The sequence below is a fragment of the Thalassophryne amazonica genome, chromosome 4 (assembly GCF_902500255.1).
Source record: "Thalassophryne amazonica chromosome 4, fThaAma1.1, whole genome shotgun sequence".
Lineage (NCBI taxonomy): Eukaryota > Metazoa > Chordata > Actinopteri > Batrachoidiformes > Batrachoididae > Thalassophryne > Thalassophryne amazonica.
This window is the reverse complement of record NC_047106.1, coordinates 38,006,691-38,031,300: the sequence shown is the minus strand read 5'-3', so window position 1 is coordinate 38,031,300 and position 24,610 is coordinate 38,006,691. Positions and strand designations below refer to the sequence as shown.

The 24,610-nt window shown below is 42.4% G+C and overlaps 2 protein-coding genes across 3 annotated transcripts in view; one reads left to right on the top strand and one right to left on the bottom strand.

Annotated features, from left to right (window-relative positions):
- Positions 1–7,230: 7,230 nt before the first annotated feature.
- Positions 7,231–12,124, top strand: LOC117509666 (sarcolipin). The gene is made up of 2 exons (XM_034169413.1): positions 7,231–7,489; positions 11,663–12,124. Exon 2 carries the CDS (start codon positions 11,791–11,793, stop codon positions 11,884–11,886), a length of 96 nt encoding a protein of 31 aa, XP_034025304.1. The 5' UTR covers positions 7,231–7,489; positions 11,663–11,790; the 3' UTR covers positions 11,887–12,124.
- Positions 12,125–13,082: 958 nt separating this feature from the next.
- The window catches only part of kbtbd3 (kelch repeat and BTB (POZ) domain containing 3), a 28,711-nt gene continuing 17,183 nt past the window's right edge, over positions 13,083–24,610 (bottom strand). For both annotated transcript variants that reach the window (XM_034169411.1, XM_034169412.1), the window contains exons 6-11: positions 23,732–23,905; positions 23,361–23,642; positions 21,167–21,409; positions 20,122–20,412; positions 19,879–20,028; positions 13,083–13,511 (exon numbers count right to left, since the gene is read on the bottom strand). In XM_034169411.1, coding sequence (XP_034025302.1) covers positions 13,389–13,511; positions 19,879–20,028; positions 20,122–20,412; positions 21,167–21,409; positions 23,361–23,642; positions 23,732–23,905 — 1,263 coding nt within the window. In that variant the 3' untranslated portion in view covers positions 13,083–13,388. The remainder of the gene's footprint in view (positions 13,512–19,878; positions 20,029–20,121; positions 20,413–21,166; positions 21,410–23,360; positions 23,643–23,731; positions 23,906–24,610) is intronic.

Below are 24,610 nucleotides of genomic sequence, written 5' to 3'. Positions count from 1 at the left end.
CTTTTGGCAACTAAAAGGGCTCATACCTTCATCAAGCTCCCAGTCCTCTGGTTACATCTCCATTCATATTTTCTTTTCCTTTTTCAATTTGACATCACTCCTTTTATTGCTAAGAGTCCTTCGATCTTGATAGCTCATCTTTGTTTCTGAAAGCAAGTCTTCTTTGATTACTGAACTTTGTTTCTAAATTTTGAACTTGATTGGTGAACTTTGATCATGATCACAGAGCTTTGACTCTGATTGCTGAACTTTGATCCAGATTATTCACCTGTGTGTCTGACAGTTGATCTTCCTGATCACATTTCTTTGATTGCAGATTCTGATCTTTGATCCTGTTTGCAGAACTTTGATACTAATCACCGAGCTTTGATCCTTATTACTCATCTTTGATCTTGACCACTTCTCTGTTTCTGGTTGCTGACTTGTGATCCTGATCATAATCTTTATTTGTGGTCACTCATGTTTGGTTGCTGGGCTTTAATTTTGAAATGCAATATTGATTACAGAACTTTGAACCTGAACACTAAGCTTTGAGCTTGACTTCTGTCCTTTGATACTGACTGCTCACTTTTGTTTCTGATTTCTGACTTGTGATTCTGGCCTTTGTTCTTGAGCGCTTATCTTTGATTGTTGAGCTTTGATCCTGTTTTTAATCTTTGCTCTTGATCACTTATGTTTGATCCTGATGGCTAAACATTGAATGTTAAACCTTGCCAAGGAAGTTGTGTTTTTGTATAATAATAATAATAATAATAATAATAATAATAATTTGGCTTCACCTGTTCAATAATAGCTGTTATTACCCACAATTCTAAACAGTACAAGTAGAAGATTAGCACGTCCACTGATGGATGATCTACACATGGTGCGTGACGGTATTCAAGCAGATGGAAATGTCATTTTAGCCTATGAGCAGGAGATTAGGAAGCTATTTTCCTTGTCAGTGTTCAAGGGCAGTGTCACCGTGTGTATTAGCCAAGCTTTAAAAAACTGTGTAATGGCGAGAAGTGTGGTGGAAGCACTTGTGTTTCATGAGGCATGCTGTCCTTCTTTGAAATGCAGAGCTGCTAGTCAGGAGCCAAAGCTCCACCTGCTGGCATCTTTGTCTTGTAATTAGCTGGAGACTGGACAACAGAGACGGACGGCTAAAGAAACCAGACCCTACTTTTTAAAATAGCGCCTCTAATCTCCATGGGTCTCTGTGCAGATATCTGCCTGTTCTTGGAGAAAGACAGAGTTATATAAAGCTGAGGTAATGAAGAATCAGGTAGAAGAAACATCCGTTAATTTTGGCAAGGGTTTATTTTTGACTCATCAGGGGTCACAGGGGGCGCTAGAGCCTATACCAACATGTATGGGATGGCGCAAGTACATGTCACGTCCAGCGAAGTGGCGAATACAAAGGGGAGAATTCGTACTTCCGCGAATGGCCGCCCAATGAAAACACGTTGGGGTTGTATTGCTTGTCTATTGATATCAGCTCTTTGCTACTAACATCCAGCTGATAGCTCTCATAGCTACGATTTATACACCAAGCTGACCTGAAATGGCCATTGTACATTAAATTTATTTTATTGATGAGTCTGACCCCTTTGAAAAGCGACTAAATTACTGAGTACTGAGTTCGGCTATGTTTTCATTGGCCAAACATGGCCACCAGAGGGTGCTGGGGGTAAAGTCTGCACTCTGTAGCAACCCATTAGCTAATAGGTACAATACACCAGGAATAATTTAATTCTAAATAAATAATTCTTGTTTTTATGCAGACTGATGGGGAAATGTTAAATTAATTTGAATGATGAAGCAGCAGTTGGGTGTCTAAGAAAACAAAAACAAGTCAAAGTTAAATGCATATAATAAAATCAGTGGTTAGCAGTTATTGACGCATTTTGTGACTATGACTTACTCTAACCTAAGGTCACAACCTTAAGTGCCTTCATCACACCCATCCAAGTTAAATCCCTCCCCCCATGAAGCTACATCTGCTCCTGTATACTGTACATTAGCTATTTCAAAGTCTGTCACCACAGTCATTATAGACTGTAACTATCGTGTTGCCCGTGGGGATCCAGGGGCTCTAGATTGGATAGTGTTTATAAAATAGGTATCTTACATTTTTCAAGGGTGGGTCCAGAATGTAATTATCAACATCCATTGTTCAGTGTTACGTAAAATCCATAATTTCTCCAAAAATATTAGCCATATCAACATTCATTCTGTTTTGGCAGCATTCATGCTTAGATTAGATTAGATTAGATTAGACATGAGCCGATAACCGGTTTCAGGGTATACCATGGTATGAAAAAGCCACGGTATCAAAACTACTAAAATTTTCCATTATACCATCCCTACGGTATGAGCGGGTTATAAGAATTCTTGACAGGCAGAGCAGAAACAGCTGCTGCCGCCCTTCCCCCTGGCACACACCTCTCTCTCTGTTTACAAACAGGCAGCTAACGTTAGCTAGCTCTGCATCATAGCTGAAGGAGGTGAAGGCTGCACTGAACTTTTCCCTCTGTCTAAAAGGACCAAGTCAGCTGTGTATGGGATTATTTTGGCTATCGATTTAATAGAAAAAGTTACCGGCTTTTTCGTTTTATTTTCCGCAGAATAGCCCTTCAAACCAAAAACGGTGGCAACAAAGCAACGTAGCTATGGCCTGTGTCAGACTTGGAGCGATTCAAGATACCCGCAAAGGATTACATGGAAGGAGTAAACTTTATCCCATCTTTGAAACCAGTGAGAAGTACAAGCGGTGGACTCGAGTCGTGTTTGTGGTCGACCAAATTTCTCCCACAAACATGTCAAGAAGGACAAATACTTATATTCAAAGCACTTTGTTGGTGAAGCTGGGCCAAGTATTTTTGCCCACGGTTATCATACCATCCAAATCTCATACCGGACCATGCCTAGATTAGACTAGATAGAACTTTATTCATCCCTTGGGAAGACTCCCTCAGGAAAATTGAGGTTCCAGCAGCATTGGATAGCAGCATACACATGCTTGACCCAAAATACATAAGCATACCAAACAGCAAATGTCAGCTCTCTCCAGTTTCTCCATGTTCAAAGGTACACACACACACATACACGTACAGAGACGCCACTTTGCATTTAATATATAGATGATTTATCGCCCCCTGCTGGAATGGTGTGTGAGTCCAGAATGTAATTATCAACGTCCATTGTTCACTGTTGTTAGCTAATATCTGTAGTTTCTCCAAAAATATTAGTCCTATCAACATTCTGTTTTCACAGCGTTCATCCTTCACTCAGAATACATAAACATACCAAATGGCAAATGACAGCTCTCCCCAGTTTGTCCGTGATCGAAGCCATACATATGCACGCATGCATACACAGACACAGAGGCCACTTGGTTTTAAATGTATAGACGATGCATAGAATAATAGCACTGCCAAGGGAAGAAGGAAAATTTACCTTTGAGGATGAAGAAAAGTGACATTTGAATGCCTTCAACAGGAGAAAAAGAAGTCTGTACATGCCCATAGGACAGCTGCAATGGTCAAATCAATCAATCAACTTTTTTTTTTATATAGCGCCAAATCACAACAAACAGTTGCCCCAAGGCGCTTTATATTGTAAGGCAAGGCCATACAATAATTATGAAAAACCCCAACGGTCAAAACGACCCCCTGTGAGCAAGCACTTGGCTACAGTGGGAAGGAAAAACTCCCTTTTAACAGGAAGAAACCTCCAGCAGAACCAGGCTCAGGGAGGGGCAGTCTTCTGCTGAGACTGGTTGGGGCTGAGGGAAAGAACCAGGAAAAAGACATGCTGTGGAAGGGGGCAGAGATCGATCACTAATGATTAAATGCGGAGTGATGCATACAGAGCAAAAAGAGAAAGAAACAGTGCATCATGGGAACCCCCCACAGTCTACGTCTAAAGCAGCATAACCAAGGGATAGTCCAGGGTCACCTGATCCAGCCCTAACTATAAGCCTTAGCGAAAAGGAAAGTTTTAAGCCTAATCTTAAAAGTAGAGAGGGTATCTGTCTCCCTGATCTGAATTGGGAGCTGGTTCCACAGGAGAGGAGCCTGAAAGCTGAAGGCTCTGCCTCCCATTCTACTCTTACAAACCCTAGGAACTACAAGTAAGCCTGCAGTCTGAGAGCGAAGCGCTCTAATGGGGTAATATGGTACTACGAGGTCCCTAAGATAAGATGGGACCTGATTATTCAAAACCTTATAAGTAAGAAGAAGAATTTTAAATTCTATTCTAGAATGAACAGGAAGCCAATGAAGAGAGGCCAACACGGGTGAGATATGCTCTCTCCTGCTAGTCCCCGTCAGTACTCTAGCTGCAGCATTTTGAATTAACTGAAGGCTTTTTAGGGAACTTTTAGGACAACCTGATAATAATGAATTACAATAGTCCAGCCTAGAGGAAATAAATGCATGAATTAGTTTTTCAGCATCACTCTGAGACAAGACCTTTCTGATTTTAGAGATATTGCGTAAATGCAAAAAGGCAGTCCTACATATTTGTTTAATATGCGCTTTGAATGACATATCCTGATCAAAAATGACTCCAAGATTTCTCACAGTATTACTAGAGGTCAGGGAAATGCCATCCAGAGTAAAGATCTGGTTAGAGACCATGCTTCTAAGATTTGTGGGGCCAAGTACAATAACTTCAGTTTTATCTGAGTTTAAAAGCAGGAAATTAGAGGTCATCCATGTCTTTATGTCTGTAAGACAATCCTGCAGTTTAGCTAATTGGTGTGTGTCCTCTGGTTTCATGGATAGATAAAGCTGGGTATCATCTGCGTAACAATGAAAATTTAAGCAATACCGTCTAATAATACTGCCTAAGGGAAGCATGTATAAAGTGAATAAAATTGGTCCTAGCACAGAACCTTGTGGAACTCCATAATTAACTTTAGTCCAGATGACCAGATCAGAGTCTGCAACTCTCCCTGGATTCCACTGTAGGTTGTTTGTTCAGCCAAGGTGGGTACCTATTTATATGTGGATGGACTGGGACAATCCAGATCAAGTGGCTTGTCCAAGCCCATAGACAGGTAGCCTGGAGCACACAACTCCTGTCTGTCTGATCCATTTTCAAATGTCACATGCTGATTTCCTGGCTTGGTGTGGTTTGTGAGCCTGTCATATTTTAAGGGTCATTTTCACACATTTTCATACACTTTGTCATCTTCATCCATGGTTGTCATGACAACCAGGTGTTACAGGTGAATGGTGACTGGGAACCGGAGGTGAAAAAAGGAACAGGTAGGAATCTTTCACTTGGTAATATATATAAACAGTTCTATTTCTTGGCATACTAATGCACAATCCAAACCAAAATGCATGGAATGGTGTTTCTGAGGCCTTGTTGATACCGAGTGTCACTGAAGTGGTTTAGAGGGTCACCCCAGCAGTGAGGCGCAGCTGTCACACAGGGCCTAGTATAAGTCCACCCTGCACAGACAAGTTAGCACACCTCTTCCTGCTTTATTCAGACACCCACTGCTGCATCTCCATGACAATGGGAATCCCTGGGTCAAATAGCTTTCAGGCGAATGCCAGCTGGATAAAATAGAAACTGTTTTGATCTGCAAAATCCCTTGGGAATGACCTTGGAATTCTGCAATGGAAAGGTTCAAGGCAACCACGTGCAGATACACGTTGTGCTGCTGTGAACCTTCTGTGTGCACAGTGTGTCATGTATATCAAGGAGGTTTAACACCAGTTCAGAGATAAAACTGTTCTAGGCAGCTGTCAAGTGTGAGATGAGCTACTGAAATCCATTTCTTAGTTATGGCTTAACACACAGAAGGAGGAATGTAAAGACAAAGAAAAGAATACCTTGCATAGTATGCATGAATGCATGCATGTACAGTATAACCAGGTGGGTATTAAACCTGATATGTTCAGATGCTGGGGATACTTTAAAGTTGATAACAGTTGAGTCTGAGACTCAGGGTACAATTCAACAAATAAAGGCAATGTACATGGACAATATGGGCTTTTCCAATAAGAGTGAAAAAAAAATCCCATTGCTTCCAAATGGTGCATGTGTGCACTTCTTTGCACACCAGCCTGTTTGCAGTCCAATCTGCCTGGTTGTTGAGTTCACCCGTCAAGACAAACCTTTAACCACAGGTGCTGGTTATTTATATCACACTCTTCTGTGACCTTTATTTGAGCCATTTTATTGGGTGTTGAAGAAGAATGGTGTGAAAGGCAACTGGATTGGGGGAAAAAAAGGACTGATACAGTATCACAGTACATTTTGCAGTGTACAGTAACACAGCATTGAGTGCAGGTAGTTCTGTTCAAAAACAGTGTTATATCTAAGTCTACTGTGGCATTAAGTCAGCTCTGCTGAAGTGTTGAGTTGCATGACAGTTAATTTACACTGACAGTTAGTGCATGAGTCTGAAGCCAATTGTGACTCAGTCGGTACCACTTAAGAGTACTAAACAATATTTTCAATCCAGCCTCAGTATACCATGGCAAACACAAAACGTATGGTGGACATTCCAGGGTGGCAGCTACAGGCAGGTAGGGGTCAATGAAGGATTACACCGGGGTAAACACATATAGATGCTCCAATCATATTCAAAAGTATACCAGATTATAGTTGATTGTAGTTGTGGTATTGAATAGGTACAACACTCAGAGGCACCTGCAGGTTCATCACAATGCAAAATACAACTCATTTGTGCACTTGTTGAAAATGAATTGAAAGCAAGCAATAAATGAAAGAAAAGTATAGATTCACAGAAACATACAAAACTTTCCCTTCGTGTTTCAGTGCTTCGCTTCATTTGTTTCTGTCACTTTAAGTGGAAAGAAGCTGCAACTTGCTCCACCCCCTTTGATTGTGAAAAGGTGGCATTTCTCCATGTCTCCCAATGATGATGTGGGTGTGTCACAAAGACTAAAGACAGAAAAACCAATCATAATCACACATCATCATCATTTCTATTATTATTTTAAATTTTGGTACTGATTAGGATCTACCTGTGGATTGTGAATTTTTATTTATTTATTTAATATTTATGCGGCATGTTGATCAGTTTCCCAAAAATTAATATTGATGAAAAAGGTCCATCACACAGACAGCTAGTGATTATTTATGAAGCATTGTTACTTTTCTGTGGACCTCTGCACAGTTTGGCCCACATAATGAGGCAAGTCATTGCATTTGGAAAAAATCTAATCCAAGCATTTCAATTTAAGCTTTATAAATAGCCCTGTGGGTCCCTCCTCCATGTGGCTGTGTGAAATGGTAAACTCTATTGGTTGCCGTGTCACCATAGTCTGTTTGGGTGAATCTGGGCGGTCCACTGAAGTGGACTACTTTAGGAGTCTCCCTCTGTTCATTGTAAGAAGTTGGAAAAGATCAGCCACAGCTTCTGTAGAAAGAGCCCGAGTCCACTGTGCAGACAAACTCAAGATAAAGAAGAGCTTTCACGTTTTCGTCCTTCTTCAGAGTTAGCACACTGCCAAAATAGGTAAGGTAGCATCTGCTGTCTGTGTGTATGTGATGACAGGAGGACTATTACACACATAACACTGTTCCAGCCACTCTGAAGGACAATTACATCCACAGATGGCCTGACCTTAATCTAACTTTAACCCTACCATAAGTCTCAACCTTAACCAGAAGGGCACTCAGAAAGCACTGGATCCAAACTTGTATTTAGAGCTGTGCTAATTACGACCAACTCATCTCATGACTGAAACTCTGAGGTTGCACCTCAACTCAGAATAGAAACAGAGATTTCTAATGTCCACCAAGGGTTGACAAAATAAAAAATAAAAATATGTGATTCACATCGTGACTTTACCTGGATCAGGATTCCACAACACAATGCAACAATTGCATACTCCTTAATACCTATAAAGTGAAATCCCGAGCCACAAGCCAGATCTGGCTCCGGATCACCTCCAAAATTCAGTTGAGACTTCCATGCCCTAATCTGTGGTGAAAATTTGGTGGGAATTTGTGAAGTAGATTTTTTTTTTTTTTGTTTTTTTTTTTACGTAATCCTTCAAAGCCTATATAAAGTGAAATCTTGATCCAGAATCCAAATCCAGATCCGAATCACCTCCAAAATTTAATGGAGGATTCTATGGCCTAATATCTATCTGTGGTGATTTTTGTCAAACTCCATGCAGTAGTTTTGACGTAATCCTGCTAACAGACAGACAAATAAATAAATGCCGATGATTTTATTACGTCCTTGGCGGACGTAATAAGTTTCATTAAAATCAGGAGACGGATTACCAAGTTACAGCCTGATCACCATGCTATTAACATTATTATTAACATATTATTCACTTATGATGAACTTTTAAGTTTTATTTAGATGTCTGCATGCATATAAGAAGAATGATCTTTTTCTCAAAGTCCTTTCTGCCACATTATTGGGCACGGGGCATCAACGCAACTCCATTTTGCACTTGTATGATTTATATTTTAACAATGCTTAATTTTGTAAAGTCTTTTTATGTTTGCTTTGTCTTCACATGTACTGTAATAAAACACTAAAACTTGTTATAAACAGTTTCAATAATTAAAAAAAAACATATTTATACATATGTACTTATAGATATCTTATTTCCTGGAATTAAATCTGGAGTCACACATGGATTGAAATACTGAGTTATCTCAATATAAACAACTTCAATACAATATCTTTAATTCTTTGAGTAGTGGACGAACCAATATGTCAAGGGTGGACATTCAAGAAGATATTATTAATGTATTAATTTGTTTGTTGGAGCAGGGGTGGTGACCAAGCGGTTAAGTGGGTTTCTTACCAGTTCACAAGGTTCCCAGTTTAAACTCCACTCCTGCTCATTCTCCATGTAATGTGAAGTTGTGTCAGCAAGGGCATCTGGGATAAAACTTGTGCCAAGTCAACATGCAGATCCATCTCGGATTTGCTGTGGCAACCCCGAGTGAAAACAAGGGATCAGCCAAAAGGGCTTACTTTATTAATGTCTAGTTGGATCCGCCCCTTGATGTTTTTTCCTGGTTTCATGCATCACCCCTCTGCTAAGTTTCAATATACAGCACTCCTGCTGACAGTCTCATAAACAGAACTCAACATACGCCCTCAGTTGTCATAGATCCGGCTGCTCCCATTTGTTCAGGATCACCACAGCGGATCCAGTACAGATCCGCATGGGGATTTGGCATAAGCATTACCATGCCCATCCTGACGCAACCATAGACTTCTACCCATAGAAACACATACACAGTCTCTGGTCTTCCAAAGAGGCCTCCCATTCAAGTACTAACAGGACCCACACTGGTTAGCTTTAGAGATCTGACAAGATCAGGTTTACAAAGAGCAGCCTGACTATGTCCATAAAACCTCAGGGCTGGAGATAAAAAAAAAGAACAATTAACATTAAATAATATATTTAAAGGCTCCCATATTATAGATTATTATAAATATTTTAAGTAAACCATTGAGTGTCTGAAAAAACAATATTAATGTTTATCTCTTGTTTTTGTCTCCATGAAATGAGTTGTTCCTGTGTTTTAAAGGTAAAGGAGCTGTTCTTCACTAGGCGGAGCAGGAGCAATGTGACGAATGAACAGTATTTATTGACAATGTGGGCGTGTCTCAGAGAGCAGCCAGAACACCTATGATGTTTGTAAAACGTCTAAAACGACCTGTGCACTGAATAAATATCCAGTAGCAGCTCCAGAGTATTTTTGTATTACAGCTGGGGCAACACAATTTGCATTAAGTGCTTCAAAAGTGCATTTCAGAGTGTATTTCAGTGCTTACTACATACATGATTATTCACAGAGAGAACTTATAAGAGCAATAGTTGTTTAAAAATGACAACAGCACTGCGCTGTTGTCATTTTCTGTTAAAATACTTACAGGTTACAGGAAATTTGCAGATTACTGACTCAGACTGGCAGACTCTATTAACCCCTGGAGTCCAAGGGCATTGTCTAGATTTTACCATAGCTTCAAGTAATTTCCCTTTTAAGGTACTTGCGTATCATATTTTGCCCATGTATTGCATATCAAAATGTTCAGAACAATCTCAGCTTTCTGAATATGAGACATATATTTTTCTAAAACACTGTGTTTCAGATATGATTTGGCTCTAAAGCTGAAAATATGAAATGTGTTTTTTGAGATTCTTCACCTCTTGAGTGAATATACATTATACATTTATTCATGTGGCTGAACTCTTTTGGTGCTAGCAATGGGTTCACCAAAGTCTTTAGGTCACAAAAGTAATGCAATATGTGAAAAAAGATTTATATATATATATATATATATATTGTATGCATTGTAAAACAGTGCCACCTACCGGAAAATTCATGGTAGCGATCTGGAGTGTTCCAAAACAGTAAAAGGAAGCGCCTTTGGCTTTTGGCTGCTCCCTTGTTTTTCACTCAGACTTACCACAGCAGATCCAAGGTGGATTTGCATGCTGATTTGGCACAAGCCTTACACCAGATGCCCCTCCTGACACAACTCCACGATACATGGAGAAATGGGCAGGGGTGTGATTTGAACCGGAACCGGGAACCTGCCACACTGAAACCAAGTACACTAACCACTTGACCACCACACCTACCAGTTCCAATGCAATATATTTGTAAAATAATGTGCCTCATTGAATGGAACATTTCATCTTTCACCTCATACTATACTCTGTCAATTGCATGAATGCAATAAAAACATTCATTATTTGTTTTATATAACACCTAAAATAGATCCTTGTCATTTGATATTTTATTAATTTATAAACAAGAGAAAAACGGACTTACATTTTGGTGTGGGTCACTGGTCCTTTGAGGTCAAGAGGTTCCAAACAGTCCAAAACAAACTTTAAATAGCAGTTCAATCCAATCCAAAATTGTTCTCAGACAACTTGCAAAAACAGTCAGATTGATTTTCTTTGTATGTAAGACTAAATAAAAATTATAAAGTGTTTCAAGGCCAACAGGCCCGTTCTTTCAGAGTTTATGAGTCATTACTGACATATTTCAGTGAGGTTCTCTAACAGATGCTGCAGCTAGAGTGCAGCCTTTTGCAGGGAAAGAGAGGAGACATACCCATATGGCGTTCTCCAGCCTCTGTGATTGGCTGTGAGTCAAAGATGATCGAGAGAAGAGATGCACTTTACAGCTGACAGTTTGCAGGTCTAGGAACAGGTCTAAAGAAGTCTCTGTGACATTCCATCACTGATCTATTAATGGAAACATGACAAAAACTACACTTAGATGTGACTATGCATCCATAGATCTGAGAGAGAAAATTCATTGTGTTCCCTCCAATTAGCAGGAAATGCATGCAAATGGTATAATGCAAAAAATTAACACATCTTACATCATGTGAGTGGTATGAACACACTCAGTTAATCCCACTCTAGCACATGAACAGCATCTCGTGGGTGATATGGGCAACAGGGGTGCTACAGGACCATATTAGTCAAAAACTGGTGGTGGAACTGAGGCTCAAAACAAAGGATTTTGAATGACAAATGTAAATTTTGCACTGATATTTGAGAGTGATTAACATACAGGCCCACCCCTTTTTAACAGCAGAAACAGTTTCTACAATCAATATGACCCCTTTCAATTATTGAAATGTAATTTTCTTGATTTTCTCTACTGTTAATGTCTCTTTTCTCTCTCCTAGGTTTGGACGTACGTGTGTCCACAAAAGACCCACACCACTGCATATATAACCTGTGAGCTCCCTTCTTTCTGCTCCTTCTCTCCTCGGCGGCCCCTGCTCCTTTCCAGGCCTACGTTTGAGACCCCACGATGGACCGCTCGGCTCAGGAGCTGTTCCTAAACTTCATGATCGTCTTAATCACTGTGCTGCTGATGTGGCTGTTGGTGAAAACATACCAGGACTGAAAATGAGGGCAGTAAGAAGAAAGAGAAGATGGATAAAGTGAGGGGGGGGTGTGCAGGGAGGGCGACACGGTTTTGTTTTGACACAGTGGTCACCTTGTAAAATCGTGATTTAGCAGTGTATCAGTGGAACACTGATCCCAGATCAGTGTGTGTGCTCCGACATAATTCATGGGTTAGGTTGTGACTTTCTGCTAAGATGCAAAGGGAAGACCAGAGCTCCAGATGAAGCTATGGATTAAAAAAAAGTCACGTCAGTTAACAGAGGGTTTAAAAATGTGATTTTTCACTGTGCAAAGCTTTAGTTGTAATGTTGTCCATAACATGATGTGACACCTCATTTCACACTTTGACGCATCATTTTGAACCATGGTGCTGAATTTCATTGTTGAAGATATAAAGTGATGAATGTCAAATGTACATGTTTATCAGTAGAAAATTATCTTCACTTCTTTCCATAAAGGTTTTTCATGTGATGGCCTCTGTTTCCTCATTTATAACACATACATAGCAGAAAATCTACATATTCAAACACTTGGAAGAGCCTCTTCTTTACAGAATAAACTTTTCATGAACTCATTTTACAGTAATAAATAACGAAAAGGATGAGCCGAGGTGGGAGGAAAATAACTTTCACCCGAAGTAGACTAGTAGATTATGTAAATCACAATACATTACTATTGAAAAGCAGTAAATCTACAAACACAGAATTTACATTAAAGTGACACTATGCAGGATTTAGGGGTGTTTATTATCAGAAACAGAATATGGCATTCAGAAACATCTGTTCATGACTGTATATAACCAGGAATGATAAATGAATGTGTTTTCATAAGCATAGAATGAGCTCTTCATTTCTATATGGGACCAGGTCCCCTCATGGAGGCTGCCATGTTGTTACAGTCGCCCAAAATGGACAGTTACACCATCGTTTGCATTCACATCTTTCAGGAAGACTGAAGAAAAAAGAAGAGGAATTCATGGTTGTTCCTCTAAGCAATGTCCACGGGTTACTAGTACACAAATGATGAATGTTTATGAGTTCTTCAATGGTAATTATATTTCATGAGCTGAAAGATGGAACATTCCATCTTTATTTATTTAAATATTTTTAATTAAATATTTTTTCCATTGCACAAATGAAAAAGCATTCATTATTACTTCCGCCAAGGATGTAATAAAATCATCAAAAAAAAAAAAAAAATTCTGTTACAAAAATATAAGGTAATAAAACAGTCATCCACTCATCAGGGCTACTCCATGAGAGGCACAACTTTTTTGATTGACACGGCAAGGATCCAATCACAGCAGCTGCTTCATACACACAAATGTAAAAGTCTGAGTTTTGAATTAAAATAAGTAATTAATTTGCCTCTGGTGCATCCATATTATCTTTTTGATGATCTGCCAAGGGTTACATGCTTATTTACGACAGGGTTTGGAAGATAAAGAAGACGAGCCAACAGTGGTGTGTGCAGAGTTGGAGAAGGTCTGCTCACTGTGCATCATGTTCTTTCAGCCCATGGGTCTCTGTAACTGCTGAAGCTGATAAGCTGGCAATGAAACTCTGTAAGCGCTCGGGGCATGGACGCCACTAACTCCCACTGACTCCTCCCAGTGTAGAACACCTGCACACAGCAATGGTTTTAATTCAACAAAAAGACAGTTAACACATGAAGGAAAATCAGGTCATGAATATACCTGCACCTAAAAGAAAAAATAAAACTGACAGTGATCACATATGGACAACTGCAAATGCAGCTGTATTTGTATTCCTACACACTAATGCATTCATTGTGCCATGACTGAACTCGAAGTTGCACTCAGAGAGACCACTCCTGACCATCTATAGTGTATATAGACTATGGCACATACTGTAGTACTTGACCACTTAGGAGGTGTCGACCCACTCGCTGCCACTTACACAGCACAAAATCTCTCCACAAACCAGGGCAATGAGCAACAAGGAGCTGAAGGACCTCATGACGAGTGAGGTCACATCACCAGTCATGGGCATGCTGTGGACAGGTAAAATCAACCAATCAGAGTGGCACCAGCCATTGCTATGACATAACAGGGCAAACTCAGAATGAGATGATTTTGGTGACGACACGAATTTGTAGACAGAAGTAAATGTGGCTGAAGTTACAGTACACATACACAGACATTATATATACATTGTCCTACATATTAAAATGTAAATAGGGTGTAGGGGGCTCTGGATAGAGGTAGTACCTTTGGCGTTCGGCATGCTGCACTCTACCTGGTAGGGTGGACTGGCGTCACTGGTCCTCAACCATCTCCTAATCTCTCACGTGTTGACTCCAAGTGTCACACCCCGGTACACCGCTTCAGCTGGCGGGTTAAACCACGTGAGGGGGTGGTGTTTACACTGCACCACTAATCTAGGCGGAAGAACTGCAACAAGTAGTCAACGGCTAGAGGGCGGAGGAGATCATTATATTTTCAGATCCAACGGCCAAGTGTGGGGGAGTAAACCTTCCAAATCAGGAGTGGAGCCCGAAGGCGGACCAGCATGCAGTGCTAGCTGACTCCGGCAACTCCTGCAGCCGACCTGGTGCCAAACGTACTGCTTTGCTTTCCTTTGGACCACATCAGCAAGGCCGAGAAGGGGGTCTTGGCGACTGGGCAGCCCAGGAGCTCCATATACTTTGCCCAGGCTTGCGCCCTGGAGAGGTCACTCCAGTGCCGCTGTTCCAGCGATAGAACCAACACGGGAGACGGCAGTTACGAGTTATAATTCTAGAGCGTATTGGCGTGAGCTCGGACACTACGGGTTGTCTCCGACGGTGGGAGGGATCATGGTAGTCCCACTGGTCAGCTATCGCCCGCCTCAAGCTGGGCAGCCCCCAGCCAATAAGGTGCTGACCCGTCACGGTCTGCCTGCTTCAATGGGTGCTTGGAGCTCAGGAGAAAAACCGAAGAGCAGACTCTAAACCCTGCACCAGGCAAAACACGAAGAAAGTCAAGAAAGCCGCCAGTGCTGAGACTGGCAACCTGGAATGTTAGGACCATGTGTCCTGGCCTCTCCGATGACCTACAACAAGTCGATGATGCAAGAAAGACAGCCATCATCAATCGCGAGCTCAAGAGGCTCGACATTGATATTGCGGCCTTGCAAGAGACCAGGCTTGCATCCAGCGGTAGCATCAGAGAACAGGACTACACATTCTTCTGGCGAGGCAAGAAACCTGAGGAGATCCACGCATACAAGGCATTGGACTGGCAGTGAAGAACAGCCTGCTGACCACAGTTGAACCGCCCTCCCAAGGTACGCCAAGAATCCTCTCCCTCCACCTCTCCAGCTCATCGGGCCCAGTGAACATCTTGAGTGTCTACGCTCCCACTCTCAACTCCAGTGCCAAGGTGAAGGACGAGTTTTACAAGGAGCTGGAGACCATCATCAGGGTGATCCCTGCCACAGAGTGCCTGTACCTACTCGGAGACTTCAACGCCCAGATTGGAGCCAACCATGACTCCTGGCCTCGCTGCATCGGTCACTTTGGTGTCGGCAAGCTGAACAAAAACGGGCAGAGACTACTTGAGTTGTGCTCCTTCCATGACCTGTGCATCACAAACACTTTCTTTCACTCGAAGCCCCAGTACAGAGTGTCCTGGCGCCACCCCAGATCCCGCCACTGGCACTAGCTGGATCTCGTCATCACCAGGAGAGACTCACTAAACTGTGTTCGCTACACCTGCAGCTACCACAGCCCTGACTGCAACACCGACCATACACTGGTCACAGCCAAAGTTCGCCTCCAACCCAAGCGGATCCACAACTCCAACCAGAAAGGGCGGCCTCGTATAAACACAGCCTTCACCTCTGTTCCTGACGCCTGCACGCGCGCGCTTCGCAAATTCACTCCAGGAGACCCTCAAAGACTGTCCAACCAACACGGCGGATGTGAGATGGGGACACATCCGTGAGGCCATCTACAACTCTGCCATGGACACCTTCGGCAGGTGGAGAAGAACCCAGATTGGTTTGAGGCAGGGATCACTGAACTAGAGCCAGCAATCTCAGCTAAACGCGACACACTGCTTGAGTACAAGAGAGACCCCTCTGAGAAGACACTTGCTGCACTTAGAAAGGCCAGAAGTAACACCCAGAGGATCGCCCGACGCTGCGCCAACGACTACTGGCTGAACCTAGGCCGCGGCATCCAACTCTCCGCCAACTGCGGCAACGCCCGTGGGATGTACAAGGGACTGAAGAAGGCGTTTGGTCCAAGCGCCGTCAAGATCGCACCACTGAAGTCTGCCTCAGGAGATATCATCATGGGCCGCGGCACACAGATGGAGAGATGGGCGGAGCACTACCAGCAACTGTACTCACAGAAGAACATCGACACCGATACAGCAGTCGAGCGCATCACGCCCCTGCCAGTCATAGATGAACTTGATGCCCCACCCTCTTTTGAGGAACTCAGCAAAGCCATCGACACCCTCGCCAGTGGCAAAGCTCCAGGTAGCGATGGCATTCCACCTGAAGTCATCAAGGCCGGCAACAAGACTGTTCTCCTCGATCACCTCCACGAACTTCTGCTCCAGTGCTGGGAGGAAGGGTCAGTCCCACAGGACATGCGTGACGCAAACATCACGACGCTGTACAAAAACAAAGGAGACCGCAGTGACTGTAATAACTACCGCGGTATCTCCCTGCTCAGCATCGTCGGCAAGGTCTTCGCACATGTGGTCCTGGATAGATTCCAGCCGCTCACGGAACGTGTTTACCCAGAGGCGCAATGCGACTTCAGAGCGGGAAGGTCAACTGTAGACATGATATTTTCACTACGACAGCTGCAGGAGAAGTGTCGTGAGCAGAGACAACCACTCTACCTCGCCTTCATTGATCTGACGAAGGCGTTTGACCTGGACAGCAAGAGTGGCCTCTTTGCGCTACTACAAAGGATTGGATGCCCCCCCAAGCTTCTGAGGATGATAGTCTCCTTCCACCAAGACATGAGAGGTACTGTCAAGTACGACAGCTCATCTTCAGAACCCTTTCCCATCCTCAGCGGCATGAAACAAGGATGTGTCCTTGCCCCGATGCTCTTCGGCACCTTCTTCTCTCTCCTGCTGCGAAACGCCTTCGACCAGAGTGAAGACGGTGTTTACATCCACACTCAAAGTGACAGGAGCCTCTTCAATCTGGCCCGCCTGCATGCCAAGACCAAAGTCCGCAAAGTCCTCCTCAGGGAGATGCTGTTAGCAGATGACGCTGCCCTGGCCACACATTCTGAGGAAGCCCTTCAGCGACTCATAGATCGCTTTGCTCACGCATGTGATGAGTTTGGACTAACTATAAGCCTCAAGAAAACCAACATCATGGGCCAAGACATCAGCAGCATCCCCCGCATATCAATTGGCGACCACACACTGGAAGTGGTGGAGGACTTCACCTACCTGGGCTCCACCATAACCAGCAACCTCTCACTGGACACTGAGCTGAACACTCGCATCGGCAAAGCAGCAACAGCAACGGCCCACCTGACAAAGAGGGTGTGAAACAACACCATGCTGACCACTAACACCAAGATGAGAGTGTATCAGGCCTGCGTTCTGGGTACGCTCCTCTACAGGAGTGAGTCATGGACCCTGTACTCGCGCCAAGAGGGCAGATTGAATGCCTTCCACCTGCGCAGTATCAGAAAGATTTTGGGCATCACCTGGCAGTACCGTGTCCCTAACAAGGACGTGCTTGCCAGAGCAAAAATCCCAAGCATGTTTGCCCTCCTTTCCCTGAGACGTCTACGTTGGCTCGGTCACGTCGTATGCATGCAGGATGGCTGAATTCCAAAAGACATTCTGTATGGCGAGCTAGCTACTGGCACCAGACCAACCAGCAGACCGTTTCTCAGGTTCAAGGATGTCTGTAAGAGAGACCTGAAACTCGGCAACATCCGCCCCGCCGACCTCGAATCCATAGCTGCTGACCGAGACGCCTGGAGGATCACAGTGAAGAGCAGCGTGCAGCTGTGCAAGAGTAGAAGAGAGGACAAGTGGGAGGAGAAAAGACAACGCAGATGACAGAATGCAGCATCAGTGGCAGTACCGGGAGAGGCTGGCGCGGGATACACCTGCAGAAATTGCAACAGGACCTGCTGCTCCCAAATCGGCCTGTTCAGCCACAGCAGGCGCTGCCACTAAACCACAGACTGACTTTACCAGGCGCAAAGACTCCATTGTCTTCCGAGACAGACAGACGCCAACAACAACAACAACAACATATTAAAAATATATAGAAGAAGAGGAACCCTTGTTGGCCACTAGACCTTGTCTTTGGAAATGAAAAATTGGCAAAGAAGCTGATTTCAAGCTACATGTAACTTCAACCACACTCACGTTGATAAGACAAAAGCAATATATATATATATATATATATATATATATATATATATACGAGGTCTGTCCATAAAGTATCGTACCTTTTTATTTTTTTTTAAACTATATGGATGTGATTCATATATTTTCACGTCAGACAAGCTTGAACCCTTGTGCGCATGCGTGAGTTTTTCCACGCCTGTCGGTGACGTCATTCGCCTGTGAGCACGCCTTGTGGAAGGAGTGGTCCCGCCCCGTCATCGGATTTTCATTGTCTGGAAATGGCAGAATGATTTGGGGTTTTTTTCCATCAGAATTTTTTCAGAAGCTGTTAGAGACTGGCACCTGGAAACTATTTGAAAAATTGATCTGGCTTTCGGTGAAAATTTTACGGGCTTCACAGAGAATAAGGTGTGTTAGTACAGCTTTATGGACCCCTTTAAGGACGCTCAGTGCGCCGCGCTCCGAGCTGCGATGACACGGCACAAGCCACCAGACCATTTCTGAGCTGATGGTTCTGTGGATACGAGACCATCATGTGCTCTTTCTCTGGTTATCACAAGAGCTGGACATCAGCCATTTTCTGGCAGATTTCACTTTTAACAAGAGATTTTATCATGGAAAGCCGCGCGAAGGCTTCGCGCGTCACGACCGATTCGCTTTGGAAGCGAGACAAAGGAACACCTCCGTTTCGGCGTCTCAGAGGACAAGTTTGGACATGTCTATCTCGGCTTTCAATGCTTACCAGTCCAGTAAGTATCAGTGAAATTGTGGAGAGCTGGCCATAAAGCTGTACTAACAGACCTTATTCTCTGTGAAGCCCGTAAAATTTTCACCGAAAGCCAGATAAATTTTTCGAATAGTTTCCAGGTGCCAGTCTCTAACAGCTTCTGAAAAAATTCTGATGGGAAAAAAAACCCCAAATCATTCCGCCATTTCCAGACAATGAAAATCCGACGACAGGGCGGGACCACTCCTTCCACAAGGCGTGCTCACAGGCGAATGACGTCACCGACAGGCGTGGGAAAACTCACGCATGCGCACAAGGGTTCAAGCTTGTCTGACGTGAAAACATATGAATCAAATCCATATAGTTTAAAAAAAAATAAAAAGGTACAATACTTTATGGACAGACCTCGTATATATATATATATATATATATATATATATATATATATATATATATATATATATACATATATATATATATATATATATATATATATATATATATATATATATATTCAAAAGTTTGACCAAACTCTTATCTACTACTGTATATGGAGGCTTACATGACAATAGTATTTATTGTTTTTGAGTAATTATGTTATCTATTCATTCATTCACTGCATTTTACAGGAGATATACCTAACCTTTGGATAAGAGCCGAGGGATCATAATAAGATTTACTAAAGAGAATTTATAAATAATATTTATGATTTTGCTTCAGTAACACACCTGTTACTGATGGCACTATCAGAAATGTCAGAAAAGTATTACACTATTTGTCCACAAGGATTCATGTCAAGAGATAAAAAAAACAAACAAAAAAACACACACACATGAAATAACCACCCACATGACAAGTTTAGCCTACAAAACAAAAAAAGTAATACTTTCTGTGTGTGATAATGTTGTCTTGCTCACCTGAACTTCATCACTGATCTCATCAGGAGAATAATCTCCTCCCAGAATGTAGATCCTGTCCTTTACAGCCACTGCCCCAGCATTAAACCCTGCATATTCCAATGACCCTTCCTCCTCCATTGTACAGGTCTCTGGACAAACACTGTACACCTGGATCATAAACAGGTTCAATCTCAAGTTGAATGGTTGGAATAGCTGTTCACTCATACATATTTATACATTGGTGAACGTCTGATGGCCCACCTTATACGTGGACAGGTCACAGAAGTACAGCATGCTACTAACTGACACTGACTTGACCAGAGTTGCGTGGAAAACCTGGCCAAGGCCAAGTGTTAAGCGGCACCACTGGTCCAGTTGGGCATCATAGCGGAGGAAACAGTCCAGCGATGGGTTGAAGTGGTCTGACATCTCCACCTCTGATCCCAACATGTAGATGATACTACCACAAACAGTGGCCTCAGGGTAGAAGATGGCAGTTGGCAGTTGACTGACAAAGCTCCAGCTCTGAGACAGAGGGTTGTAACACTCCACCTACAGAAAAGAACACGTTTGCCCTCCTGAGTGCATATACTTTTTACATAACAGAAACGCTATAATAGAAACTAGAAAATCCTTCTGCCAAAGTCCAATAGTTTCTTTTTCATTGATCCTGGTTTCTAGAGCAGGTAGCTGAGTGGGATACAAGTTGGGCTACCAATATGTAAACCTGGGTTTGATTCCCATTCATGCTACCTTATCTCTATCCTTGGACAAGATACTTCACTGACATCCTGTAATCAGGATAGCTGAAATCAGCAGCACAATCAATGCTCAAAGACAGGATCATGATGAATAGAGTAAGGATCAAAGAGCAACGATCAAACATAAAACCAACTTTGATCCACATCCGCACCAAAATTTATTCTCCTCTTCCATAAACTCAGGTCTACCACCAAATGTCACTGAAATCAGTTCAGGTCTCTCTCTCTTTTTTTTTATTTTTATTTTTTTAGATTTTTTGCTTTCAGACACTGTTTTGTGTGTCTCTGTTTGTGCTAGTGGTTGCCACAGGAGATCTGATATGGATCCACTTGCTGACTTGGCACAGGTTTTAAGCCACATAGCTTTCCTGATCCCAGATGTACATGGAGAACAGAGCACATGTAACCCCTGAACCAGGGACCAGTTTTGGAGGCATTGGCAGGAACTGACTGTGCCAGACTGCTACTCATAACCAAACCAACTGACACACAACTAGCATCAAACTCATAACCTTCAAGATGAATGTTACAATAATAGTTGTTACCTCCAGCAGACTAGATGCTCCCTCTTTGAACCCTCTGGTGCACCCCCCAATGGCGTACACTTGGCCCAGGCAGGTCACAGCAGCATGCATGGTGCGAGGCTTCAACATAGCCTTTACAGATGTGACGTCTCTGGTTACAGGACAGAAGCACCACACCTCGTTTGTGGCATCGTGGAACTCCACACCCACGTGGAGGCGTATTGTCCGACTACAGTTTCCCCTACAACCACCTGTCACAAATATCTGTATGCAGGGAGACAGTAAAGATGTTGAACCTCTACAAACTAAAACTGAGAATGTTAAAATTTCAAATGTTTCAATGAAAAGTATGCTGAGGCAGCTGGGCTTTCTTCAAATGGTGAGTGGGACTAGTACCCAATCAACAGATAGTAGTCTTCATGTCAGAAACTATTTCACTGAGCACAGCTGAAGTAACTGGAATGAAGACATACAGTTCGACAGGGGCAAAGTTGGGGACTATGATATGTCTTGTGGGAGGAGATTAATTCCTTTGGATGGTTTCCATATTTCCAATGAAGAGTTTCAAAGCATTCTTCAGCTTTGAGTGAAAATGTATCCAAATTCTATTGAGGAAGAACAAATAAGAGCATTAAAGGATGCCAAAGAGGAATTTAGTATTACAGCAATTTTTATATTTTAAATGTAAAAAAAATAGTCCCATTTTGCCTACTGGTACATTGACATCTCACAATTTTAAATGAAAGTGGGCCAAATTATTAAAGCAGCATGACTGAGTTTATGATGCGATCTAGTGATGAAGCTTCAATCTTCAATTAAACCAATTGTACCTCTCCCCTCCCTTTCCAAGCAAAATCAGAGACTGACACACTGAACAATAGAGTGCTGACTGGCATCATGAAGGGAGATGAGGCAACTGAACTTCCACTCTTGTACTGTTACACTGATTAGAATTTTTTCAGACTATGAAAAAAAGCAACTTAGCCAGTCTTGCTACCACTGTGTAGCTTTCACAGAGGTTCACAGATGTCTGCAAAGTTGACTAACCAATCCTAGTCTAATGTCTGTTATAAAGAATACAGCTGTCATAGTTTTTGCCACTTCCTCTGGTGCTTTTATTCTGAAGCTTTTGCTCTTACTGTCTAGCTGTGGTTTTACTTCCTGTTCACTGACACCCAGGCTTCTGGTTCATGTACACACTAAATTCACTGTTCCTTGAGTTACTTACTATGTGGCCATCCACAGCACTGCATTGCAGTGCCAGAACATTTATCTCCCATGATAGTCTTTCCAGGTTTTCCTCCCTGTCTGACTTCCTGTTGTGAACCATTTCATTCTCCTTGTGTTTCCTGAGTTTAGCCTGCTGTCACTGGACATTATATACTATCCTACTGACTGTGTTTTGACTCTGCTACATTTTCTATATTGTTTTGATGCTGTTTCCCACACATGCATTTTTACTACGCGGACTGCTTTCATTGTGTACCCTGACCTTCCAACTGTTTCCCTGGTTTCTCATTAGCCAACAACTTGTGTGTCTTTGGACTGCTCTCCTCTTTCCAACTGACAATAATCTGTTCTACAGCTGTAAATGTAGACTGTTCATTTTGCCCACCTGTGTTTTTTTCTGCTCTAGGGTGCAAGCCCATATTGTTACCTGCACAAACCTTGTAGGCTGCGCTGTACAGGGAAAGGCACTAAGGTGCACACATGAAGGTGCAGCTTTCGTAAACAGAAGAATTTTCCTATGTTATGATATGAAACGTTGCTGCTAGACGGCATCAAAAACTCTGTGATGCTGCTTCAAGAATAATACAGGTAATATTAAAGAGGAAGGACATTTTGTCAATTCCAAAATGAAGCGGAAGGAATTCAGGTGTCAGGAGCAGCTCGAACAGACAGTGATTCAATGTCACAAGAGTAGTGAGCAAGGAAATTAGATGCATTAAAGCCAATACATCCTAGATCAGACATGCAAGGATCTTTCAACTGTGTTAAATTAAAAACTAGATGATACATCAGTATGTGCAGTAACATGCTAGGTATAGCCCTATCAAGCACCCCCATCCCTCCAAAAAAGGCAACCATGAGTGTTATCATGAGATGATCGCGGCACCTTCACATTAAATTCCTAAATACTATCGGACTAAAAGCTTGTCCCATGTGCCATATGTAATTTGACTCAGGTTTTTCTCTATTCTGTTTCAAAATCTACCTTCTCTGCAAAGCTAGTAAAGCAGCAACCCGGTGGGTCTGGCACTGTAAGTGTGGGCCCACTGTGCTCCAATCCCAGTTCTTTCCACTGTTCTGTTTCAAGACTGTAGCAGAAGGTGTGGTGGACACGCTCCGTTTTGTAGATGAAGATGTAGCTGTGTGTGGTGGATGGCCTGGCGTCAGTGAACAGGCCGCTGTACTTGCTCTGCTTGCTTTGGACCTTCGACAACAGGGTGAGACAAGATTCGTCTTGACAGAGGAGAGGGTCTGAATCCCACAAAGTCTGAGAGCAAAGACACCACATGAAAAGGATAAGGAAAACACAAGTGCATAAAATATTTTGTGGCACAATGTGTGCACAGGTGAGCAGACCGTTAGTGCAGCTGCTGGTACATGGTGGAGTCTGGTTAGAGATAATAATCCTGGTAACAACTTCTGTCTTCTAGGGAGGTCATGGTGTATCCATCTCAGAAGTGCCATCACCACTGCCTCCTCACTGGGCACATTTATAGCATCTGTCCTGAGGCACGTTTCCAACACCTTCACCTGTAATAATAATAATAATAATAATAATAATTTTTATATAGCACTTCCAAGTAGAAAAATTCAAAGGGCTCTAAGTAATAACACATCTAAAACACAACACTTAAAAACATACAAAATTGAACACCATCAATTCAAAACACCAAATCCAATCATATCATACAAATGAGTAATTGTTGTTACAATGAGGTAAAGCCATAAACTAACTGTAAGCAGCAAAAAGTTTTTAACATTAGCCTCAAATGAGACTATAGAAATTGGCTTTCTAATATCAACCAGCAAACTGTTTCACAAAGTAAAAGCTCAATAAGAAAAAGCCCACTGACGACTTCTTAACCCTAAGTACATAAAGTAAACCTCCAGCCTGAGACTGCAGGGCATGAGAAGGCACATTAGGCTCAATAAAGTTTGTAAGATAAATGAGTTCACAACCATTTAGAGTCTTATAAGTCAACAACAAAACCTCAAAATTTGGTCTTATATTTACAGGAAGCTAACACAGGTGCAATGGCATCCCTTGAGTTTGAAGATTGAAATTTGTTCACTGTTGAGAAGTTTATCGGTTTATAAACACTGTTACACTCAATCCCAATAAGTGATTGACCCTACTGACCCTTTGGTTAGTGCACAACCTGCTCTATCAAATGAACAATAATTACCCAAAGGAGACTCAAAAAACACACTATAATCAACACAATCCTTATCGAT